Below are 21,734 nucleotides of genomic sequence, written 5' to 3'. Positions count from 1 at the left end.
CCAAAGCATAATAGATTTCACACTACAACATGTTATCAGCATGAAGATTCAGTTTATCAACCTCACTAACATACTGTGTCACAGCTAGAATCATTATATATTTGTTTCTTTGTTTTCATGTCATGCATGTGTTACATTATGATAAACTGTTCCTTCATTTGTATGACTTACAGAGAGAATATTAATCTAATGAATTTGACAATTTAAGTGTTAAGAATGATAATAGAAATAGACATTTTACATAGAAATTCTAATGATTCATAGGCCTAAACCTAAAGAGTCATTGTTTATAGCTTTGAGAGATTTGTGCACAGTGCATTAATTATTATAAGACGGCTGGAAATCTCAAAGTATTTTAATGGTATGTATTGTTGGCTTTATTCTTTTCTCTAATGTGTAAACATATATTAGTATATCTGTTGACAAATCAGGTTAGATTGAAGAAGTCTGTTTTACCTAACCTGATAGTCCTGTCAAGTTATTTAGATGTCAAAATCTGCAGATGTGTAAGATTCACTATCATTGAATGACTGTATTTATATTACTTATAGACTAGGCTTACTAGCATTTTCTACTTCTATAGGCTCCTTATTTTCTGAAAATTTCATATTTTTGCAGGATTGGGGTTCAAAACTTCCTGTTGTATTTAAGTGGGAATTCTTTGCAGTTGATTGGGTATTTCTGTTACCTATTCGCGGAAAAGTTCAGGAGCACTGAGTTTGAAGGAGGTCAAGTTGTTATAAGGGCATACTGAATTAAACTTAAGAGTGGAAGAAGTCAGGAGTGAGGAATGGGGAGGAGCAAAGTCAAAAAGATTGGACACAAAAGAGGTAGGAGTGGGTGTGCAAATGGGTAGACAGAGTAGTCCATAAGGAGGAATTGAGGCTGGTTGATTATGCAAGGTAGCGCATAGATAAAATGCTAGAGGACTAAAGGTTGAATATCTAGGATGAAAACTGAGGTAATTTCTTGTTCTATACTGATTGTAATTACTTGGGAAGTCCTTTTGAATTGCATGCACCTCATCACCTACAGGACTGACTCAAGATGGTGAGAGACCTTGGCTGCTGGCATACGCTCTACTAGTGACAGAATCCAGAAATAGTCAAACTAAATTTTCTATCTGTGATGGGCTATGCAGATAGGAAACCTTTCAATATGATTTCTGAAGTTTCTTCAAACTTCCTTAAAAAAAATCACAAGTTGAACAAAAGAACACTTTTTATTAAGAAATTATCATCAACATCATAAAGTTAAGCACACAAAATTTACAAAATTAAAAGTAACCTCTTTCTACAGTTGCATGGCTGCAGTTGAGTTTGCCATCCCAGTAAGTGCGGCTCGAGTTGAACCAGAAAGGAATTTTAACAGATTCTGGAGATTCTTTCTGTCACATTCAAACAGGTGAGGAAACAATACCAAATAATGCAAAACAAAGACCTGGATGACTATATAGTGTCTGCATGCAGCATCTCTGATAATACTGATTGCACAAAGAGAAGTCCAGCTCCAAAAAGGTGTGTGTGGAAATGAGCACCATTAAAGATAAAGTTCTGGGCACAAGATGCAATCCTCTGGCTTGTTGAATCCCTCAAGAGTGGTCTCTTGGTTCTGTGAAACTTGGTATGTTGCATATGAGAGACTATGCAAGCATAGTACTCAAGTTTTCACCAAGGAACAAAAAGGAATTGAAAATAGGAATAACAGTTGCATCACATGTGTGTGCACATTTGGCAAGTTGGTGGTAGTGGCTGTAACTCAGAGGTTATGACAGTGCTGTTGCTGTGGTGACAACACAAGCCTGGCTGTGTGATTGCTGATAGCACAATAGTGGCAGCACAGAGTTCATCACGGGTTATCGTGGAGTCCAAATTGCAAGAGAAACACAGCTATGGACTTCAGTAAGTGAGCTAAGGTTCACAGATACATTATGATGGAATCTTCAGCCTGCTTGCAGCTTGAGGCAGAATCAGATCCTATCAGTCATCACTGAGAGAATAATACTTCACTTCTTTAACTTCCCTCTGCTTTTTAGTTTAAAATGTCCAGTAGCTCAGTCAGGCCTTTCAGGGGCAGACAAAATTTCAACCTTTGTTCCAACTTCTGGATTAATCCTTGTGTAAATAATGCAGCTCTGAGTCTCTCTTAAACAATATTTCTTTTTGAAATAGTTTCCATGTGCCTTTTGAGATGTTTAGAGTGATTGTTCTCTTTCAACTGTATGTAGATGGCAAGGCTAGTAAAAAGATTGGAGTAGTTATGCCCTATCTTTCTTTGATTTTCTACCTGGAAAGCTTAACTTACTCAATGTTCAAGACAGGAGCTGGCCAAGGTTATAATGCCTCATCTCACAGACAACTTTTCCTGTCTCTCTCTTGGTAGGGATATGATTCCTTCTGCGGAGAACAAAATAAGGAGTTGTAATATAAATCCTTACTGCACACATGAGCATTTCAGGTCCTTACTGCAAAATTCAAATGCTTTCTTCTGCTCTCCCTTCCTTTGGAGAGAGAAGAACTGCAATAACACGAATACTGTGAATATCAGAAAGTTCAGTAAGGGGCTGTCAGGTTCATTCCAACTGCTGCCTGCTTCAGAAGTGAACATTGCCAACAATATCAAGAGCCAAGTCACTTACTGTAACCTAGATGGAATTCTCTATAAGTACTAGTCCTCTGAGAGACCCAGATGAAGCCTGTAAGGAGCTTGATAGTTTTTCAGCAATATATAGGTCTAGTTTCACTCTCATATGGAGAGTAGGTAATGGGACAATACTGCAGTGAGCAGTATGAGTAACTAAAACTGGGCCAGGTTTCTTTGCTTCCCAACATGAGTCTTTCTTTGCACTGGACTCTCCTGTGCACTTCTGCAAAGTGTGGTTTAGCATTGTTTGTTCCCCTGGTTCATCTTCACAGAGTACAGCATAGCAGAGAGGAGCGCAAAGGAATGGGATTGGCAAAGCCCCCTGATCACACTGGTTCTTTTGGTCCTGTGCTCTGTGTGATACATATCACAGAAGAGAACTACTCCTTCTCTGGGGTAGAGAATTAGCAGCCTGAATCTGAATTTGGAGGAACAAATAATAGGAGAACAGGTGCCCTGTGCTTGCTGTAACACTGTATTCTTTCTTGCACCCCAAAAAGGTAGGGGTAATGCAGAAGAAGATTTACTCTTGCACACCAAAGAAGAGGAAGTTCAGAGCTTTCTTCAGTATTCAGTCCTTCAAGTCACCGTGTCTTCGTGTCTTTCACAGCAGATTGGGATATGGTCTTGTCTGAATTGCTCTTTGAAGTTTCAGGTGCAGGTTGCCATGCCTGAGTTCTCCAGTCTTTCTCCATCAGCAGCCAGCAGTGGAGCAGTACCCTGCCAGGGGCCAGATGTGAAAGAACACACAAGCAGTAAGGAAGACACTTAAAGCCCTAGTAGTACTTTTGTTTTTTCTTGGCTTTCAGTGTTCAGTTTGTGAAGAAAGCAGGTCCTCGGTGTAAACCCATCCAAATTCAAGGAAGTGTTACCATCTGTAAAATGTTTTTCTGAAACATTTGAATAAGCTGGTAGAAGAGGCTTATCTCCAGTTCTCACAGATGTTTCCTCTGTTTTTGCATATGGATAATAGTGCTCTTCTCTTTCTTTCTTTCTTTCTTTCCCCCAAACTTTGATCATGATTTCACGTGTTGTGATCTTGGAGCTTTTTCCAGGATTATGATAGTATTAATACTGGCTCCAAGGAAGTGGAAATTCACTTTTATCTCTTCCTAAGCAATTTTTTGATTGCAGTTCTGCCCAGAAAATAAACTAAGACAAATTCACAGTGTGACATGTTTCTGTGCTGGCTTGTTTTTATGTTAAATGTAGCCAGATGTTTCTGTGGAAATCAGTCATAAGCCTGTGCTAAGAGCAAACATCACCAGCTACAAGGTTTTGTCTCAGAAGAACGTTAACAGAAGATGAACACAGGCATAAAGTGTTCACAGAGAAACAAAAATCCAATTCCTGCTGGAGCCTGCTGGGAAAGCTTATCTCATGCATCAGTGAACCAGAGTTCAAATGAGACCTAGCCAGTAATTTCTGTTATCTTTTACATCTCTCCTATAATGTCAGTCGGCAGAGATTAATCTTTTCTTTCCGTCTGTTTCCTCAACTCAGTGCAAGGAATCATATTTATTGATGTGATCTATCCATTAGTGAACCAGGCAGAGCTCTCTAATGTCAGGTGGCAGGTGAGGGTCATGGTCTCTCTCACAGAACCTGGTTCAATCCAGCATGAATAGGGTCTGTCAGCAGAGAGAGGGCACAGCAGTCAGTAGGTGTAGTACTATGACTGATTGCAGTCTTGGACCACTGTCTTTTCCACAGTTTTATCTGATTCTGACAGTTAATGTATCTGGTGGGAATTTTTTTTTAACAAACAAAAAGCATGATAACCCATTCCCAGGAGGGAAAAATTCAGCTGTTTTGTATTAAGGAAAGTCAGGGAGAGATAAGCACAAAAATTTCAATGAGAGAAGTTGGAGCAAACTAAAATAACTGCAGCTGGATATATCCATCCTCTCTTTAAGTAACTTTCTTAAGATTAATTGATTTCTTTGTATGGAAATGGCAAATAAAATGCTAGTTCTTCACACGGAGATAGACATGCCTTATTTCTGTATGTGTCAGTGGTGAAATATTTGAGGTAGAGAATGAGAGCTTCCAAACCTGTCTATTCTGTCTGGCTTACCTGTGCCCATTTGAAGCATCAGAAAAACAGAAAGATACAGATGCAGCTATCCTTATGTCTTGTTTGCTTACATTGGCCTCATGGTGCTGCCAGATTTTTGTAGAAGGTGCCTTAATGCTTTTGGAGAGCAGAATTAGATTGCTTCTGTCTCCAGATAGGTGCATTGTGAATTCGTACCATTTTAGGGCAAAATCTGGTGGTTTATTTTTAGTTTAGGTGAGCAATCATCGCAGTTGTGTTCATTACAAAACAGAATAGTTACAGTTTTTATTCCCAGAAATTCAGCAATACTATTGTATTAAATGTCAGACCCAGGTCATTAGGAGTACTATTGAATTCTGAGCAGAAAAGTCATGTCTCCTGAAGTATTGGTCCTGAGGCCTAAATATGTCACCAAAACATGAAATCACTAGAATTTACATTTCTCTCAACTTGCATTCACTCAAAGTGGATTTAATAAAAGTTTCCTCCACCTCTGGAGGCTTGGAAGAATGCAATTGATGTGTTCCTGATTTTAAGTGCCTAAGGTGTAGATACTACCACTTGTGCCTTGAAGTGAACCCAGGCTAACAGACTGAGGACCTTAGCAGAATGCATACGACACTTTACCTGGGCTTGCTCACAAGTGTCTCAATTCATGTAATAATGTCCACAGATTCAGCACACCTTGAAGGCAAATAGGTAATTTTTAATCGAGTTAGATACTGTCAGATTTGATTTGGTTTTACAGAGTGCTCCACATTGTAAAAATTGGTGTGCTCATTTCATAAAGTATTTAACTTGTGATTACAGAGAATGGTATTACCTTAGCTGGAACAGTCATGTAAAGTACACTGATCTTTTGAGCCAGTGGTCTCCTGTTGGTAATTGTTGTTGTGTCCAGGGTTTTTCTCAAGTTGCAAGGAGAACAGGTGCGTCAAATATAACAGATTAGTGGACTTGTTACTTACATGAAAGAAATTTTTAGAGAATTGCAGATGTATCTAAATATCTGGGGGTCCTTTGATACCTAAGGGTAAAAGAAACAAATGCAAAAAAGGTTAAGGATAGTTCTTCTTTCTTCTTTCACCTCTCTTCAAGTCACTTCCTATTCTGTCAACTTCCAAATGTCACTTCTGTTTTATTCTGCACTGAAACAACAGGTATTTGAAAATAGCTTTCCTCAACTCGACAGTTGCCTTTGCTGACCCATAAAAAGCCTAAATTTTGCTTTTTTGCTTTAGGCAATTATTTCCTAATGCTTTTGTATGTTTTACCCTAAAAATAAAGTGAATCAAACAGTAGTAATATTATAAAAACTGTGCATTGCAGTGCAAACAGTACATACTCATTATACAAGAACAAGGGAGTGATCAGTTGAATTTAAATTGAAATTGATAGAGGAAGATATATGTTGATACAGTGCGTGTTTAGCCTACAGAACAAAATGCCACAGAACATCAGTGAGAGCATGAGGTTTGGACTGTTTAGAGAAAGAGTGAGCTGTTAGTGAATAAGTAGACTGGAAGGCATTCATCCCCTCATTTGAACTGGCCACTTTCAGATAGGGTATTGTTCCTGGTGATCTACCCTACTGCAGTAATTCCTGCTTCTGCTTATTTGGGTACAGTTTTCTGTTTCTGTACACAGATTTTGTATCTGTAACTGCTCTCTATCAAATAAGATGTTCTCTTTCTCCACAATTTTTGGAATGAAGTAACTTGCTCATTGTACTACATTATGCTTGGGGGAATCCTACCCCTTACACTGTTTTTCAGACAGAGACCTCCTTCAGAAGTCCAGGCCATAGATAATTTCTGATGTTGTGTGCCTTTTGTAGTGCTGTCTTCTGAGTGTTACAGCTGTTCTCCCTCAGTTGTCTTCTAGAAGTGGGCTGTAAAGATGAGCCACATATCTTTAACACCATCATGGAACTGACCAAACAGATTGCATTTAGAACAGTATAGGAGACGGTGCTGCAAGAAAAGATGTAGTGCTGTGGCACTGTAACATTTGTCATAGTGGGTCTTGGTGGAAGCTCTATTCAGAAATGTGAGCAAACTAATAGATTTATCCTCCTTCAGATTTTTCAGGTGTTATTAGTGTACAAAAATACGCAAGGTTCAAAGATTTAGGAGGGAGGGATTTAGGTTTTTAAATGTGTATATTATACAGTTTTATTCTGGATCAGTGGTATTATAGCTCTTAAGATGAGGAGTGTTTTGTTACTGTATATCCATAAGGCTTAGCAATATTGACCTTTATTCTGTGACAGCAGTTGTCAACTAAATAATAATGCTGCACAAAATAACAATTGCTAGCTTTAAATCTCACCGGCAGGGTGATAAACTATGGTGCATATTCTGACATACTTTGAGAAGTTCAGTAGAATTTTGCTGGGCCTTATTCACTAAATCCATATTTAGTACAAATTTTGTAAAAGTCCTGTGTGACTTAATACATTGTGGCATACTTGCTATGGGCTTCAGCACTCTATTGGCAGGATTGTGCTGTAAGAAATAATTTAAAACAGAACTAAAACACTGCAAAGAAAGTTGTTTGAAATGGTAAGATAGGCTCTTTAACATGTCTTTCAAGTATATGCAAAGCATTCTATATATATATGATGCCCAAAATTAGAGAAATTAATCTTTTGCAAGGTGAAGCAATTTCAGCATAAACTAAAAAAAAAAGAAGTCATGTATCTAATGTAAAAATTATATTAGGAATGTTGAAATTATGCAGTAACTCTATACAAATTGAGACCCGTCTGTTTATAAAGTAATGTATAATATTCCTTTATGCTTGGTGATAGTTTATTTATATAATATCTCAGCTTCTGGCAGTCTGGAGTTTAGGGCCTTCCAGATGTGTTTATGTAATATTGCATTTATTGATGCATAGTATCCATTTTCTTCTAAACTGAGGTCAAAAGTTCTTGTCATAGATCCTTTAGTGAAGGAAGATATTTTAAATCACATTTCTGTTGCTGGACACCTGGCTATCTTATATAAAAAGTGTTTGGGCTTCTGGGCTGAGTCTTACCGTTCTTAAATATTTTGATAATCTATCTCTATTTCTCTAAAGATAGAGTTTTCAGTTAACTTAGTCTTTCTGCCAGACTCATGAATGGTTTTTATCACTTTTTTTATCCCTTCTGTTTTCCCATTTACTGAATTTAGTAGAGAGTGCTTCAGTTTTATTTTCCACAGAGGATGTGGCAGCACAAAGAAAATCTGATTTGATCTGAACCCCACCCCGCACAAGCTTGAGAAGGAAGAAGCCATCTGCATGTCAGCCAGTGCACACCAGCACTTGGTTAAATACCAGCACTGAGTGAAATTAAAAGCAAGATTATTTTACTCTTATTCATATGCTTGTTTTCTGAGCTGACACCTTCGATGTTTTTGATGCTGTATTTCTGTATTTTCTTGTAAGGACGGAAACTTAAGTAAAATGCCTTCCATTTGTGAAATAAGGGGACTTCCCAGGTGTCTTTGCACCCAAGGACTGCTTTATAACATAACTTTGTATATTGCTATTAGTCTATAGTTCAGATTTGTTAGGAACTAAATACTCCCCCAAAATGTTAAGATTAACTCCACCTTTTATTAGCAACATCTTTTGGAAACACAGACAGAAATATATATTGAATAAATATAAAAGCAGAATATTATTTGCTTTAAAAGTTGAATAATTTAATAAAAGCAGAACTGGCTTGTCTTCTAAAATATTAGCATGATTCACTGAATTTTTGTACTCCATAGCTTAATGAAGTATTTTAAGTGCTGCTTACATGAAGATCTAGCAAGTTCATGTTATGTGATCAATTTTGAATGGAAGATACACTATTGCAGATGCTATAAGCTCCCTGTGAGATGAAATACAGTGTAATTGCCCATAAATCAGTACCTGGTCAAGTAGTGCAAACAGTTTAGGCTTTAGATATTAGCTATTTGTGCTCCATGGTTTAAAAAACAAGATAAATGGATATATAGATAATTAAAATCATTTGTGGATGGATTATAATTCAAGAACATAGGAATTTCAGCATTATCTGGAAGCAGCCTGGATTTGTTGTCAGATACCATATCCTTCTAAATGTCTCGTAGGAACAGTTTGGCATGGCTCAGTGAGGCAGACAAGATGTGCAAGTCTGATAGCGTTACACTTTAAATACTTATCACTCAGAGTTAATGTAGCAGGAGAGTCTCTGACAACTTTGTTAGTAACTGCACACATTAGAAATAGAGCCAAACAAATTTTCTTAACCCAATAGAAGATGCCAGACTGGCTTTTCTGTCATTATTTTTCCCTCAGCCTTCAGCCAGACAGTGCAACCACTCTGGCCTTGTATTCATGGGAATCCGATCGAAAGAGAATAGCTTAAAGTGAAGATCTGTGGTGTGCACTGCCTAAGACTACACACTGCTGAATTCCTATTGCTGAATTCCCATAGCATTCTCCTGGAGAAACTGTCCATCACGGCATGGACAGGTGCACTGGGTAGAAAACTGGCTGAATGGCCAAGCCCAAAGAGTGGTGAATGGAGTTATGTCCAGCTAGTGGCCAGTCACAAGCGGTGTTCCCCATGGCTCAGTATTGTTTAGTTTCCTTCTCAACCATCTTTATCAATGGTTTATTGATGAGATCAAGTGCACCCTCAGCAAGTTCAGGGAAACACCATCTAGGATGGGAGAGTTTATCTGCTGGAGGGTAGGAAAGTTCCAAGGGGGATCTGGACAGGCTGGATTGATGGGCCGAGGCCAACGATATGAGGTTCAACAAGGCCAAGAGCTGGGTTCTGCACTCGGGTCACAACAATGCCATGCTGCACTACAGGCTGGGGGAACAGTGCCTGGAAAGCTGGCTGACAGAAAAGGACCTGGGGGTGCTGGTCGGCAGGAGCTGAACATGAGTCAACAGTTTGCCCAGGGGGCCAAGAAAGCCAGTGGCTTCCTGGCTTGTGTTAGAAATAGTGTGGCCAACAGGACTGGGGCAGTGATTGCCCCTGGGTACCTAGCACATGTGAGGCTGCACCTCGGATCCTGTGCTCAGTTCTGGGCCCCTCACTTAAAGAAAGACATGGGGATGCTGGAGCAAGTCCAGAGAAAGGTAACGAAGCTGGTGAAGCATCTGGAGCTCAGCTCTTACGAGGAGCAGCTGAGGTAGCTGGGGTTGTTTAGCCTGGAGGAGTCTTGGAGGGATCTTATCGCTCTCTACAACTACCTGAAAGGAGGTTGTAGCAAGGTGGGGGTCAGTCGTTCTCAAGAATAACAAGCCACAGGACAAGAACAAATGGCTTCAAGTGGCACCAGGGGAAGTTTAGATCAGGTATCAGGAAAAATTTCTTCCCTGAAAGGGTTGTCAAGCAGCAGAACCATCTGCCCAGGGAAGTGGTTGAGTCATCCATCATCTCTAGAGGTATTTAAAAAACATCTACATGTGGCACTTAGACACATGGTTTAGTGGTGGGCTTGGCAGTGTGGGGTTAATGGTTGTACTCTATGATCTTGAGGGTCATTTCCAACCTGAGTGATTCTGTGATTCACATGTAAAAGTTACAATTCTTTTGATGCCAGAGATGAACTGTCAGAGCTATGATGGTTCACACCACTGCTATCATCTCCCTAGTTTATCTATGGAACTAAATCCTTAAAGGCTTTGAGAATACAGGTTACAGTCTGTTGTATGCTGTGCTCCATCAAAGCAAATGTTTGAGTTCTTTCTCAGACAAAAAAAAAAAAAAAAGAAAGGAAAATATTGGAAAGTATCAGTGGCAGACTGTTTGTTGTAGTATTTTGTTAAGGGCTAAAGTATATGGAGTTCCATTCAAGTGGTCTTATTATGCCAGTTTCCATTTTAAGTCTTACAGCGAGAGCAGGAGGATGTGAAAATTGCAGATTGGTCAGGCAGCTTCTTATTTTTAACATGGAAGCTGATGTTTAGGAGTATTATTATACGTACTGTATGGCTTTCCTTCTGTCCCCATAAACAGGACACATTGCACGTGGAAAGGGAAACTGCTACCTTTGTGGGTGGCATTTTCTTGAGATCTGTATAGACATACTTTGTGAAATATACCTGGAAATAGCATTTACCATATGTAGCCAGAAATGAAGGAGCGATAAAGGTTAAGTGGATAAAACACTTTATCGGGACTTAATGAATTTACATGATTCTGTGAATCTGCAAAACCAAAGTAATGCTTTTGTAAGGTGTAAAACATTTTTAACATAGGGCTCATTATTATTATTATTTTGGTGTTCGGTACATAGAAAATGTCACAACTTTTAATGAAATACCTTCTTAGGAAGGATTTAAACCGCCAGGTCTTTGTCTTTTGAAATTGGTGGTAATCCTCTGAATTCAGAAGCCAAAAAAATCTGGGATATGTTCTTGTGCATCAGTAGATCTAGTGCATATCCTTTTGTTGTTACTGCCAACAAGTTTACTGTTGTTCAGAATGAAGTAACCTATGTAACGTGTTTCATGGAATCATGTTTGTAATGCAAATATTTTCAAGGAGAGGGCCTCTGCCAGGATATTCTAGTTCACCTGTTAACCTCCCATAGGGAAATCATCTGCAAACAACAAATCTTATCAACTGCTGGTCTTTTTCACTGGCTGCAGTGGAGCAAATTAATTTTTTGTGTCTCTACAGTGTATTTCTGAAAAATCTGCTACACCTGTGTAAATTGGTCTATTACTATGCAAAGATCCAAGGTTGGGTCCCAGAGAATGAAAGTCCAATCAGCTAAGAAGCGGTCCACAGTGCCACATGGTGTACCTACTAAGGCTTTTCTGCTCCACAGCTGGCTCATTTGGTGCTAGATCCTCTGACCCGTGGTTGTATAGGCGAAATGCAATAGGCAAACACGGAGTAGGCATGCACTTAGCTTCAGAAGGACCTGGGTATCAGCAATTCATGAGTGTCTCTTACCTATTGAAAAATGCAAACCACTCTTGTTCTGTTCAGCTGGGGGGTTGGTAAGTTCAAAAGTCTCCACAGTATGCTTTCTTACCATTTTTAGCCGTAATGTATTCATTTTGCATAGCGTAATTGGGTAAGGGCAAGCCATTTGCTACAGAGTTGCCAGCATAACAAATTGCTGGAAAAACCCCTGGTGCAAAGATCTTTCTTTGAGGTTTTGTTGTTTGTAGGGTTGTGTACGTGCATCAGGAGAAAAGCTCTAGGTAGTATATGCCATGCTTAGAGGCTCTTTCAAAATAATTATACTTGCATGAACTAAAATTAAAGGATTCTGCCACAGAGAGGCTCGGGGAGTAGTATTTCCTTTGGAAATCTTAATTGAAAAAAAAAAGTTTACTGGTAACTCAGTGTGTGTCTTAGCTTTGGCTTTGCTTTTTGTATCTGTTGCTGGCTATGGTTTTTCCTGAGCACTTAAGTATATTTATTTAGAGTACTTCTCCTAGGTTGTAACTAGCTGCTGTATCCATAATCAGATTTTTTTTTTTTTTTATGATAAGCTTATGTGTGAGTAAATGTGAATTACTGAACTGATTATTTAGGACACATAAAAAAAAAAATCTTTTAACTGACTATTTTTGGCAAAGTTGCCAAAAGTTTGTAACTGAGAGATTGCTGTTTTCCTTGTGCTTAACCCAGGAAAGCTGTGATAAGTAGTGTGGACTGCAGTCACATTGCTCATTATTGACTTTTTAATGGAGTTCCCTGTAGTCTGTAGCAGAAGCCAACACAAATAAACAGCAGCAGAAAGCTTGTCCCTACTTGTTGGATAAACTGTGAGAGACTTCCTCCCTACTACACTGTATTTTGGGTAGTTCTGTTTCCTGTCTGGATACCAGTGTATTAGTAATGTTTGGGGGGCTTTGGTCTTTACTTGAAAGGAAAGTGTCTCCTTATGTGTGAGTGTCGTGACAAGTTATTGCTTCTATGCCCCTTTGTAGATTGGATGTTGTGAAAAATAGGCAACATTAAACAAAAGAGGTATGATTGCCTGTGCTCTAGGTTTATTTACTTTTATACTTTACGTATGCTCTTTCTTTCACAGGCATTTCCTATTCAAAACAGGAACAGGGACCACACCGCTGTTCAGTACTGCAACACCAGGGTACACAATGGCATCCGGCTCTGTTTATTCCCCTCCTACTCGGCCACTACCTAGGAACACTCTATCCAGAAGTGCTTTTAAATTCAAGAAGTCTTCGAAGTACTGTAGCTGGAAATGTACTGCACTGTGTGCTGTAGGGGTCTCAGTGCTGCTGGCAATACTGCTGTCCTACTTTATAGGTGAGTCCCATTTTTTGTAATTGTCAGTGTGAACAGTGGTGTCTGATGGACTGTTTGTGCACTGTGACATACTAACCTTTAACTAGCAAAGTCTTTGGTAACACTAAAAGCCACAAGGATTTAATGAAAAGTACCAGTCATTTAGAGGAATTAGAAAATTTGAATATTTTGCAATCACTGAATATTTTGCTAGCTTGATGGTCAGTGTAAGTTCAAAGAAGTATTTGAACTCCCATTAAACTATAAATATAGGTTGTAAAAATTCCATGATGTGAATATAACTTGCAACATACCTATGGAACTCTTCTCCTTTCATTTTGCTTGACATATCACAATGTTTGAGAATGCTGACAATCACTTACTTCCTCATTACATACATGTACATTTGTGTATAGAGGTAGAGCAAAAGTCTAATACAGACACTTAATTGCAAGATAGGAAAAATAACAGTCCAAAAGGATAACATGCAGTGAAGACGTAGACTTCTTCCTCTCCTGTGGGTTGTTTATTTTTAATTATTGTCACTTTTCTCTATTTGTTTGTTAAATTGCATTTCCCGATTTTTTTTAGAAGATTTCCTTTATTTCTTCATCTCTTTAATTATTTATTTTCATAAATGTTCACTACAAATACTATATAATTTGAGTTTTAGGCAGTTAATGGGAGCAGTGCTTTCTATGACAAGATGCCATTGACTTTAATAAGGGAACTGAACATGATCATTTTGCACTCATAACTTCCTCTGTGGCTTTGTCCAGATTAAAGATTTTGTCGTCTCTGAGTCTGTAAATGGTCTTCAAAGACTTTCTTTTAACTGATTTATTAATTAGAAGTTTTAAGTCACCACAGTTACAGAAATATAAGTGCAAGGGTCTGGTTTTTCGTATTGGTTGCACACAGGTTCAGAGTCTTAAGGAGTCAAGGAAAGAAAATAGAAAGAGGAGAGTCAATCTCTCCCTCCCTCTTTTTAAAATCAGTGTAAATTAATAATAAAGCCTAGAAGGCGTTAAGATCTTTAATCTTCATTGCCTTTGTTGAAATAAGCTTTTCAATGCACGACACAGCTTAAGCTGTATAAAGCCTTTGAAGTAGTTCTTACTGGGTTGGAACTCTTGTGAGCAGTGCAAGAAACTGGGTTGCTGAGTAACTGGAGAAATTGTTCTCTGCCCCAGCAAAGCAGAGCCCCCTTAGCACCCTCTTCACCTCAGCTACCAGCCCCAAAGAGCAAAAAGCACATGTGCAAATGTAGGGCTTGCCACTGCTGTTGAGCCCCCTTCAATCACTGGATTTGTGCTTATTTTGTATGAATGTGCAGAGGAGTTTAAAGGTGTGGTTTAGAGTTAAGCTTTGACACTGGATCTTTTTTGAAGTGGGATTGAAATAATCCCACTTATAAAACACAGTAACTGTGCTCAGTCTCTGTAATAACTGCCCCATAAGTCATCAGAAGTAAACATCTGCTACTAAATAAATACATAAATACAAAAGAAGGAATTCAGCATGAAGTGTCACTGTCAAGAGCCAGGAAAAACAGCCATACATATAGTAAAATACTGGAGACCTGATTCAGAGCTGAGCTCTACACTTTGCTAGCCTGAAAGAGCCAGATTACTTATGACTCTGAGGGGCACAGGAAGACAGCTGTACCAGCTTATTTCTCCCAGAGGCACGTTAAGAAATATAAGCATGTCTAATGCACCTCTAGCCATGTATTCAGAAAAAAGAGCCAAGCTTTCCAGTGAGTGAGAGGTTTCAGCTCCACACATCATTTATTCACATACCCTGTAAAAAAACCCAAAAAAACAAATATAGCTGTACAACATTTCATTTCATGGGCACATGCCAGCTCACATCCTTGCTGAAACAAACAATGCACAAGGGCCTTCCTCTGCCCATAGTCAATAGGGAGCTCTTTGCCTACTGGTGATATTACACATATTTCAGCTAACTCAGCAGTCTAAATATAAAATTCGGCTCTTAGGAATGCTCTCTAGAGAACTTCGGGTCCATAAAATCACGAATGGATTGCACTCATTCAGATATGTGGTTTTCCCATCTCTACAGATGTAATGTCAGAAATATTCTCCATTTAATAGGCCATGCAGGTGTAAATCAGTAGAAATCATTAATGTAAGATGGAAGTAGTCCTTTGTCTTGATTAACTATTTCACAGAATCAGAGAATGGTTTGGTTTGAAACAGACCTTAAAGATCATCTAGTTCCAAATCCTCTGCCATGGACAGGGTCACCTTCTACTAGACCAGGTTGCTCAAAGCAACCTTGAACACTTCCAGGGATGAGGCATCCACAACTGCTCTGGGCAACCTGTTCCATTGTCTGACCACCGTCACAGTAAAAAATTTCTTCCTAATATCTAAACTAACCTTACCCTCTTTCAGTTTAAAGCCATTCCACTTTGTCCCATCATTACCCACCTTTGTGAAAAATCCCTCTCCAGGTCTCTTTCAGGTCCCCATTAGGTACTGAAAGGCTACTGTAAGGTCTCCCTAGAGCCTTCTCTTGTTGAGGCTGAACAACCCCAGCTCACCCAGCCTGTCCTCATAGGAGACATATGTTTCATAACATGAGTGTGAAAGGGAAATGTCTGAGTAGGAAATTTGTCATAACATAAAAAAATGGGAAGGAGTAGAGTATTGTGTGACCTCTAGTATCCCATGACATGTCTCCAACACAGTGGTCTGGCACATCTGCTGAGGTTTACAGCAGCTGAGGTGGCATGTCACATTTGTAAAGCTAGTTTGAGACATGTTTTGAACTTCATAAAGACACATTGCCACAAGCATGAAAATGTTACATCCTTGTAGCATTAGCATGAAAGAAGGAATTCGGTATGAAGTGTTATTGTCAAGAGCTGGGGAAAACAGCCATTTTGCAGCATGATTGCTGCAAAATATGCCAGTACACATTGATAAGGAACATGATGTGGCTGATGTCCACTGTGTGACTGTGACTGCTGCAGACTGAAGAACTAATAGGACCACTCATCCAGTGAATGGTGGTGTAACCAGGCCCTTCTCAGAAATGCAGAGATGAATGTGTCATGCCCAGGTTTATTTTAGTTGCAGTGAGTATGGGGTAGAGAAAGTGACTTGAGATCCCACTGCCTCTGCTCAGGCAACATAAGGCAGAAGAGACAGTTTGCTAGACTTCATGTCTGCCTTTGCAGAACTGCTCAGTCAATTACTGCTCTGTCAATTAGCCCAGCCAGAGGAAGGAGCTGCATTGGGAGTCTGGTGTGTCTTGCACTTCTTCTATCATACTGACAGGAAAGACTCCTACGTTTACAAAGTCTGCAAAGATGAGGTGAGAGCAGGGGGTGTCAGCATGGGTAGAGACCAGAGCAAACACTACACTGTAAAGCCACTTAATGCAGTCTTGGAGATCACAAGGAATTGAAAATGTTATTTCAGTGTAAAACAAAGTCTCTTTTCCAACCCTTCCTTCTATTCTTGCTTTTCTAGCCCTCGTGGTCTCTCTCAACCATTCTGCGATGCACAAAATATTTTAGTATTGCTGTCAATTAGGCCTACTAATTTTTAAGGAAAATAGAAGTGAGTTGTGGAAAATGCTGGTCCTTTGTTTAGAGGCTTCATGTACTGTTACGGTTGAGAAAGAAGTTAAGCAACAGAAACATGGAAATGCTGGACCAAAAGATAGTGCAGCAACATATATGGAAGAGTGGAATTAAAAAACAGCTCTAAAGTAAAGGATTCAAGGAAAAGCTCCCCAAAATAATGGGTTTTAAAAATGGGGAGTAAAGAAACATAAAGTGCCTCGTTTTGGGATCAAGTTTACGCTGGAATTTCTTCAAGCTTCTCATTTGTTTAAGTGCTGTCTGTAATCGGATTTACAACCAAGGAAGAAGAAAACCATTTTTTTTCCAACATGAAAATTTTAAAATCTTTCTTTCTCTTTGAAAGACTAGGAAGAGCATATTAAATTTAAGCCATGAAAGAGTAAGTATGAAGTTGCCTTTAGTTTGACATTTAATAGTTTCACCCAACTTGGTACAGGAAGTCCCTGTGAGAGACAGAAATAGAGTGCAGCTGTACAAAGTGTGAGACAAAACAGAACTTTGTCCTTTGTCTCCCCATGGCTTACTGCCTCCTTCAGCTCCATCTTTTGCAGTGAATGAATGAAGGGAAAGTTTTGTAGAGCACCTCCTAAGTCAAAGTTTCATATGTAACCTCCATCCTTCAGTTCTACTTTTTGGGATCTTCTCTGTCAAGTTTTGGTTTTACTAAAGAAAGAGCTTGTTGTTCTTGTGGTTTTTTCCTAACATAAAATCCACTGTGTAATTATGGGGAACTAAGCAGTCAGAAGGAATTTTTCCAATGTGTTGTTGCATAGCATAGACTCTGACCAGCTGTATTAACAAACTGATTTGTACTGTACTAATTATTTCTTCTGTAGTGTGGATTCAACAACAGGATAAAATTAATGAGAATGTGGAGACATCAGGACCCGTCTTTCTTTCCCAGGAGTTTCTTTGGCAATTGATTCTCCATTGCCAATGGCACTGTCTTGACATTGTCTAAATCAATGCAAGAAATTACTGCCATTGTCACTGTACACGGGGCCAAAGAGGCGAGCAGTTTTCCTCAGTCAGTGCTGGCATTGCACAATACCAGATTCACTCAACTAAGCTTGAAGAGTTGCACACTGAAAGATTGCGTGCATCTGTCATGAATTTTGTCTTATGTCTACTGAAATAGATTTGTATGAACATAAAACATTCTTTGAATACACAGTAAGACCTGAGCTATTTAGTCAGGCTTCTGCTGTCCTGACTTCTTCACAACAATCTGTCGTACTTCCAAATCTGTTGAGCGTTTTAGTCGTTGTGTAACAATTGATAACTGGGACTGATAATTTTGTTAGCCTTAGCTGTGCAGTCAGTGGTCAGAACAAGAATATACACCAACCAGCTATCCTTTGTGATAAAGCAAATATTTACATCAGTGATAATAGGAAGGCATCTCTTCTGTAGGTTAAAAAAAAAAAAGGAATTTATTTAATTAAAAAGGCCACAGGACTACTTTTATTACATCTGCTTTCATCACCATTCTTTATCATTTTTTAGCACTACTTTTTTACTACTTACTCAAATCAATTTTGAACAGAAAAGAAAGCTAACATTTAGACTTAAGAGGTGAAATATCTTCTGGGAAAACATGTATTTTAGTTTATATTTCATTCTTTAAGAAGCAGTAGAAAAACTTATGTTCTGCTATGACATAGAGATGAACATACAACCATAATGCAAATTGCAACTGAAATTTGCATGGAAAAGAGATACCAGACTAGAAAACCATGTTTGGTAATTACAGATAATTCATATTTTCCACAGTGTATAAAATAGCTATATTGTGCTTATTCTATAGTTATTATATTGTGCAGTCATACTTTTTGACCATCTAAAAATGTTGCTGTTTTCTCATCATCTCAAAATATTAAAAGTAAGCTGAAAATTTATATGCTTATATTTCTAATAATGGACAACTGTCTTCAGAGTTATCTCAAAAACTTCCTGAGAATAACAACAGAGAAACTTCCGAGATTTTAAGGTAGAAGGAGGAGAAGGAGGTGGCCAGGAAAACCAGCAAATAAGTTTCATCGTTTGAGGAGATTGACCCAGAAAGATGCTAAGTGTGAAAATTACAGCTGAGAGTCAATTAACTATCCCTCAGAGAGTTTTAAGTAATCATTAAAAATTATTAAAGTGTCTGTTTCTGTAGACTGAGGTTAACTTTCCATATCTTCAGTGCACTTTCCAAGTTTGTTGTCTGTGATTCTCCCATATTACTCAGTATGTACTTAGTGTGACAGGTGCTGGCATTCACATCTTTTCCAGATTGTGGAGGACCAGATGCCTTTCCTTTTGGGTTCAGTGGCAGAAGTCATCCACCATCCCCAAAACTAATGGATTTTCAGCCATGGCAATTATAGAACTGAATTTCATGTCTAAAGCAATGACTAAATATACCTGTAATCAAAAGGAATCTATTTTATTTTATCAATAAAGAACAATATAATATTTCTTTTTGATTACAGTGCCAAGTTAACATTATTCTGCTATTTGTAAAGCTCAGGTACTGACAGGAATAAGGAAAACAACTTAATTAATAATATCATTTAAATGGAATTTTTATTACAATACCCAGCATAGGTATTGTAATTAACAGGCATGAGGGAGAGTGTGGTTTAGTTGCCATTAATCACTTTTACTTTCATTATGTGTTTATAGAAACTGTTTTTCTCTTTGACATGCATTTAATTTTGAGTATTGTAATGTTATTGTCACTGAGAGTTTCATCAAGAACTTTTGGTTTTCCACATTCTCTTCCCATTTCTGTCTCTGTCGCTTGGTTGTGCTGGGACGTTAACTGTGCCTACAGCTCCACTGAGGTGTCTGGATTGGAAATATATTCCCTGTCTGAAGGTGTGTGGCAGATTTTTAGAGCTAGCCAATTTTATGTTCTCATCCCCGTTCTTTTTCCAACACATTACAGACGTGAGGTAAACTAATACATTTATATATATGATTCTTAAAAAAAAAAAAAAAAACAAACCAGAAATATTTTGTCATTCCTTTTGGCCTGTTGCCATTATTTGAAGAAAGTGCTCTGAGATTTTGAAGTTTACAAAATCTACATATCACAGTATATTCAAACTGCCATGCAAGGGAAAACTACAGCAAGGAGACTTCTCTTCCATTAACCTTTTTGAGAAAGCATACCAGTTATCTAAGCATGGCTACTTAGCCTTGCCTGATTGCACCAAGCCCTTAGCAGAACCACATTGATGTCTCATGTTCTTGCTCACCATGTGCCTGTATCTGAAGTTGTGAAGGCAGCCAGTATCTCCAGCACTGTAGAAAGTACATGACTCCTTGCAGAATGTAGACTATTTCTCATTTTACTAATCCATGGGGCTTTTAGGGAAGGCTCCATGTGTCTCTAGTGCGTTTGGAGGCAGCAGCAGTGTTCCTTGTCATCCTTTTTTTTCCCAAGTTAAAGCTTGGTAGGAGTTGGAAGTGTCTGATTCTCAAAGTAAGAAGCTGTGGATTAGGTACACAGTGATGTAGTTCTGTCCAGAATGGACATTACCAGGTCTCCACAGCTCTAAGTGTCATGAGCAGCTGGAACCTGGCTGCCTCTGATGGCAGTGCCATGTGTAGGGCTCTGCCTCCCCAGCATGTGTGGCTCTGCTCTGCACCTGTCAAAATCTGCTTGCTTGTTGTTTTAGACATCAGTGCCACATGTTGCTCTCTCCAGACAGAAGAGCAGGTGTGTGGTCTAATGACAGGGCAGGACAAAAGAGTGTATAGTCCTTTCAGCTGGGCCTTCAGTGTATGGTTGGATACATGGTGAATGTAGTACAATGCAATTATTTAGCAGCTAGAAAACCACCTTCTAAAATTTCAAAGGATTTTAACTCCTGAATGGACCTTAGAATAGTCCTTGAGGTCTGAAGTACTAATGTCTTACTTCTGTTTTAATACTTCATAATCTTTAAATACAGAACTATAAAAGCTGGATAATTGATATATGGTAGACCTTGCCATACTAATATCAGTTCAGGCAACTCCTTTCAGTCATTTCTGACGTGCTTGGTAAATGGCAGTATTCAGATACACGTCACTGTTCACTGTTTTTATGCTTTAACATGAGACTTAATATTACAGCTAGCACTTCCGTGACTTTCTGCCAGTACAGAGATTTTCAGCTCTGTCTAACTTGAGATCACATTATTTTCCTTGGTATCTCATAGCTACGACTTTTAGATAGTAGTATGAGTTTCATATAAGGTTTACAGCATTGATGATGAGCTCATTAGGCCTCCTTGGTGTGGAAATATATTATAAACAGTAACATAATTTATGTTGATCACCTTATTGGACTGAAAGCGGGTTTTTTTGTACTATTTAAATAGTACAAGATTTAAACATGTTGAACATCTCTGTCTTGAAGCATAAATACTAAATATACTTTCAAGAATACCATTGTGGATAATGCCTTTGGGTTTATGTTTTTAAAGCAGAAGTCTCGTAACTGTGTTTCAGATAAAGTGCAAAGCATAATATTAGTTTCAGTTCACAGTATTAGTTTTTGATTGGTGTTGTGGAAGTCACTTGCTGTTATTGTTACTGGCAGTGAGAATAAAACATTCACTGAGAAAAACAATCTTCACACAGAAGAATGTAGAAACATGTAATTGACAGTCAGGAGGTTAGAAAAGACAAGATTTCAAGGGATTTAAAAAGTTAATATGTCAAGGAACATACCCACCTCTGCTCCAAAGAAGTCTCGTATTCTAAATAAGTATTATCACAAGGTTTTTGGCAATAGTCCTGTCACCCTTTCACTTTTGCCCGCTGGAGCAAATTGAAAGTCATTAATTCTGTCAGTGTAACAGGTGTAATAATAAACTGCAAGATGACATGATGATGTCATTGTCCATAGGTGACACATTTCGATTCAACCATCATATTGTGATGCAGTATGATTTTTTTTTCAAAATCTGGATGCTGTTTTCAGGAATGCTGAAATCTCTTGCAAGCAGGTTATGCAGAAATGTGTGTCCTTCTCACAGGTTCCCAAATAGTACCAATTTTTCAGTCTAATGAGAAATTCAGGTAAAAGGCACCATTTTTTGATAAATAGCAAGCTTAGAGTAGTTTAGATATGTTGTTTCTATTTTATCAGTCCAAGTAAACATGTAGTATATTTTAGTAGT

General features: G+C 38.5%; 1 protein-coding gene across 1 annotated transcript in view; it reads left to right on the top strand.

Moving 5' to 3' along the window:
• Positions 1-21,734, top strand: part of TENM3 (teneurin transmembrane protein 3) — a 1,298,714-nt gene that overhangs the window by 1,168,800 nt on the left and 108,180 nt on the right. The window contains 2 exon segments of the mRNA XM_050338169.1: positions 1,300-1,404; positions 12,736-12,974. Of these exon segments, the coding sequence (XP_050194126.1) occupies positions 1,300-1,404; positions 12,736-12,974 (344 nt within the window).

Source organism: Myiozetetes cayanensis, unplaced genomic scaffold (genome assembly GCF_022539395.1).
Source record: "Myiozetetes cayanensis isolate MyiCay16 unplaced genomic scaffold, myiCay2020 scf7, whole genome shotgun sequence".
NCBI classification, from domain to species: Eukaryota; Metazoa; Chordata; class Aves; order Passeriformes; family Tyrannidae; genus Myiozetetes; species Myiozetetes cayanensis.
Note: the sequence above shows the minus strand (reverse complement) of the source record. Positions and strands in the feature narration are given on the sequence as shown.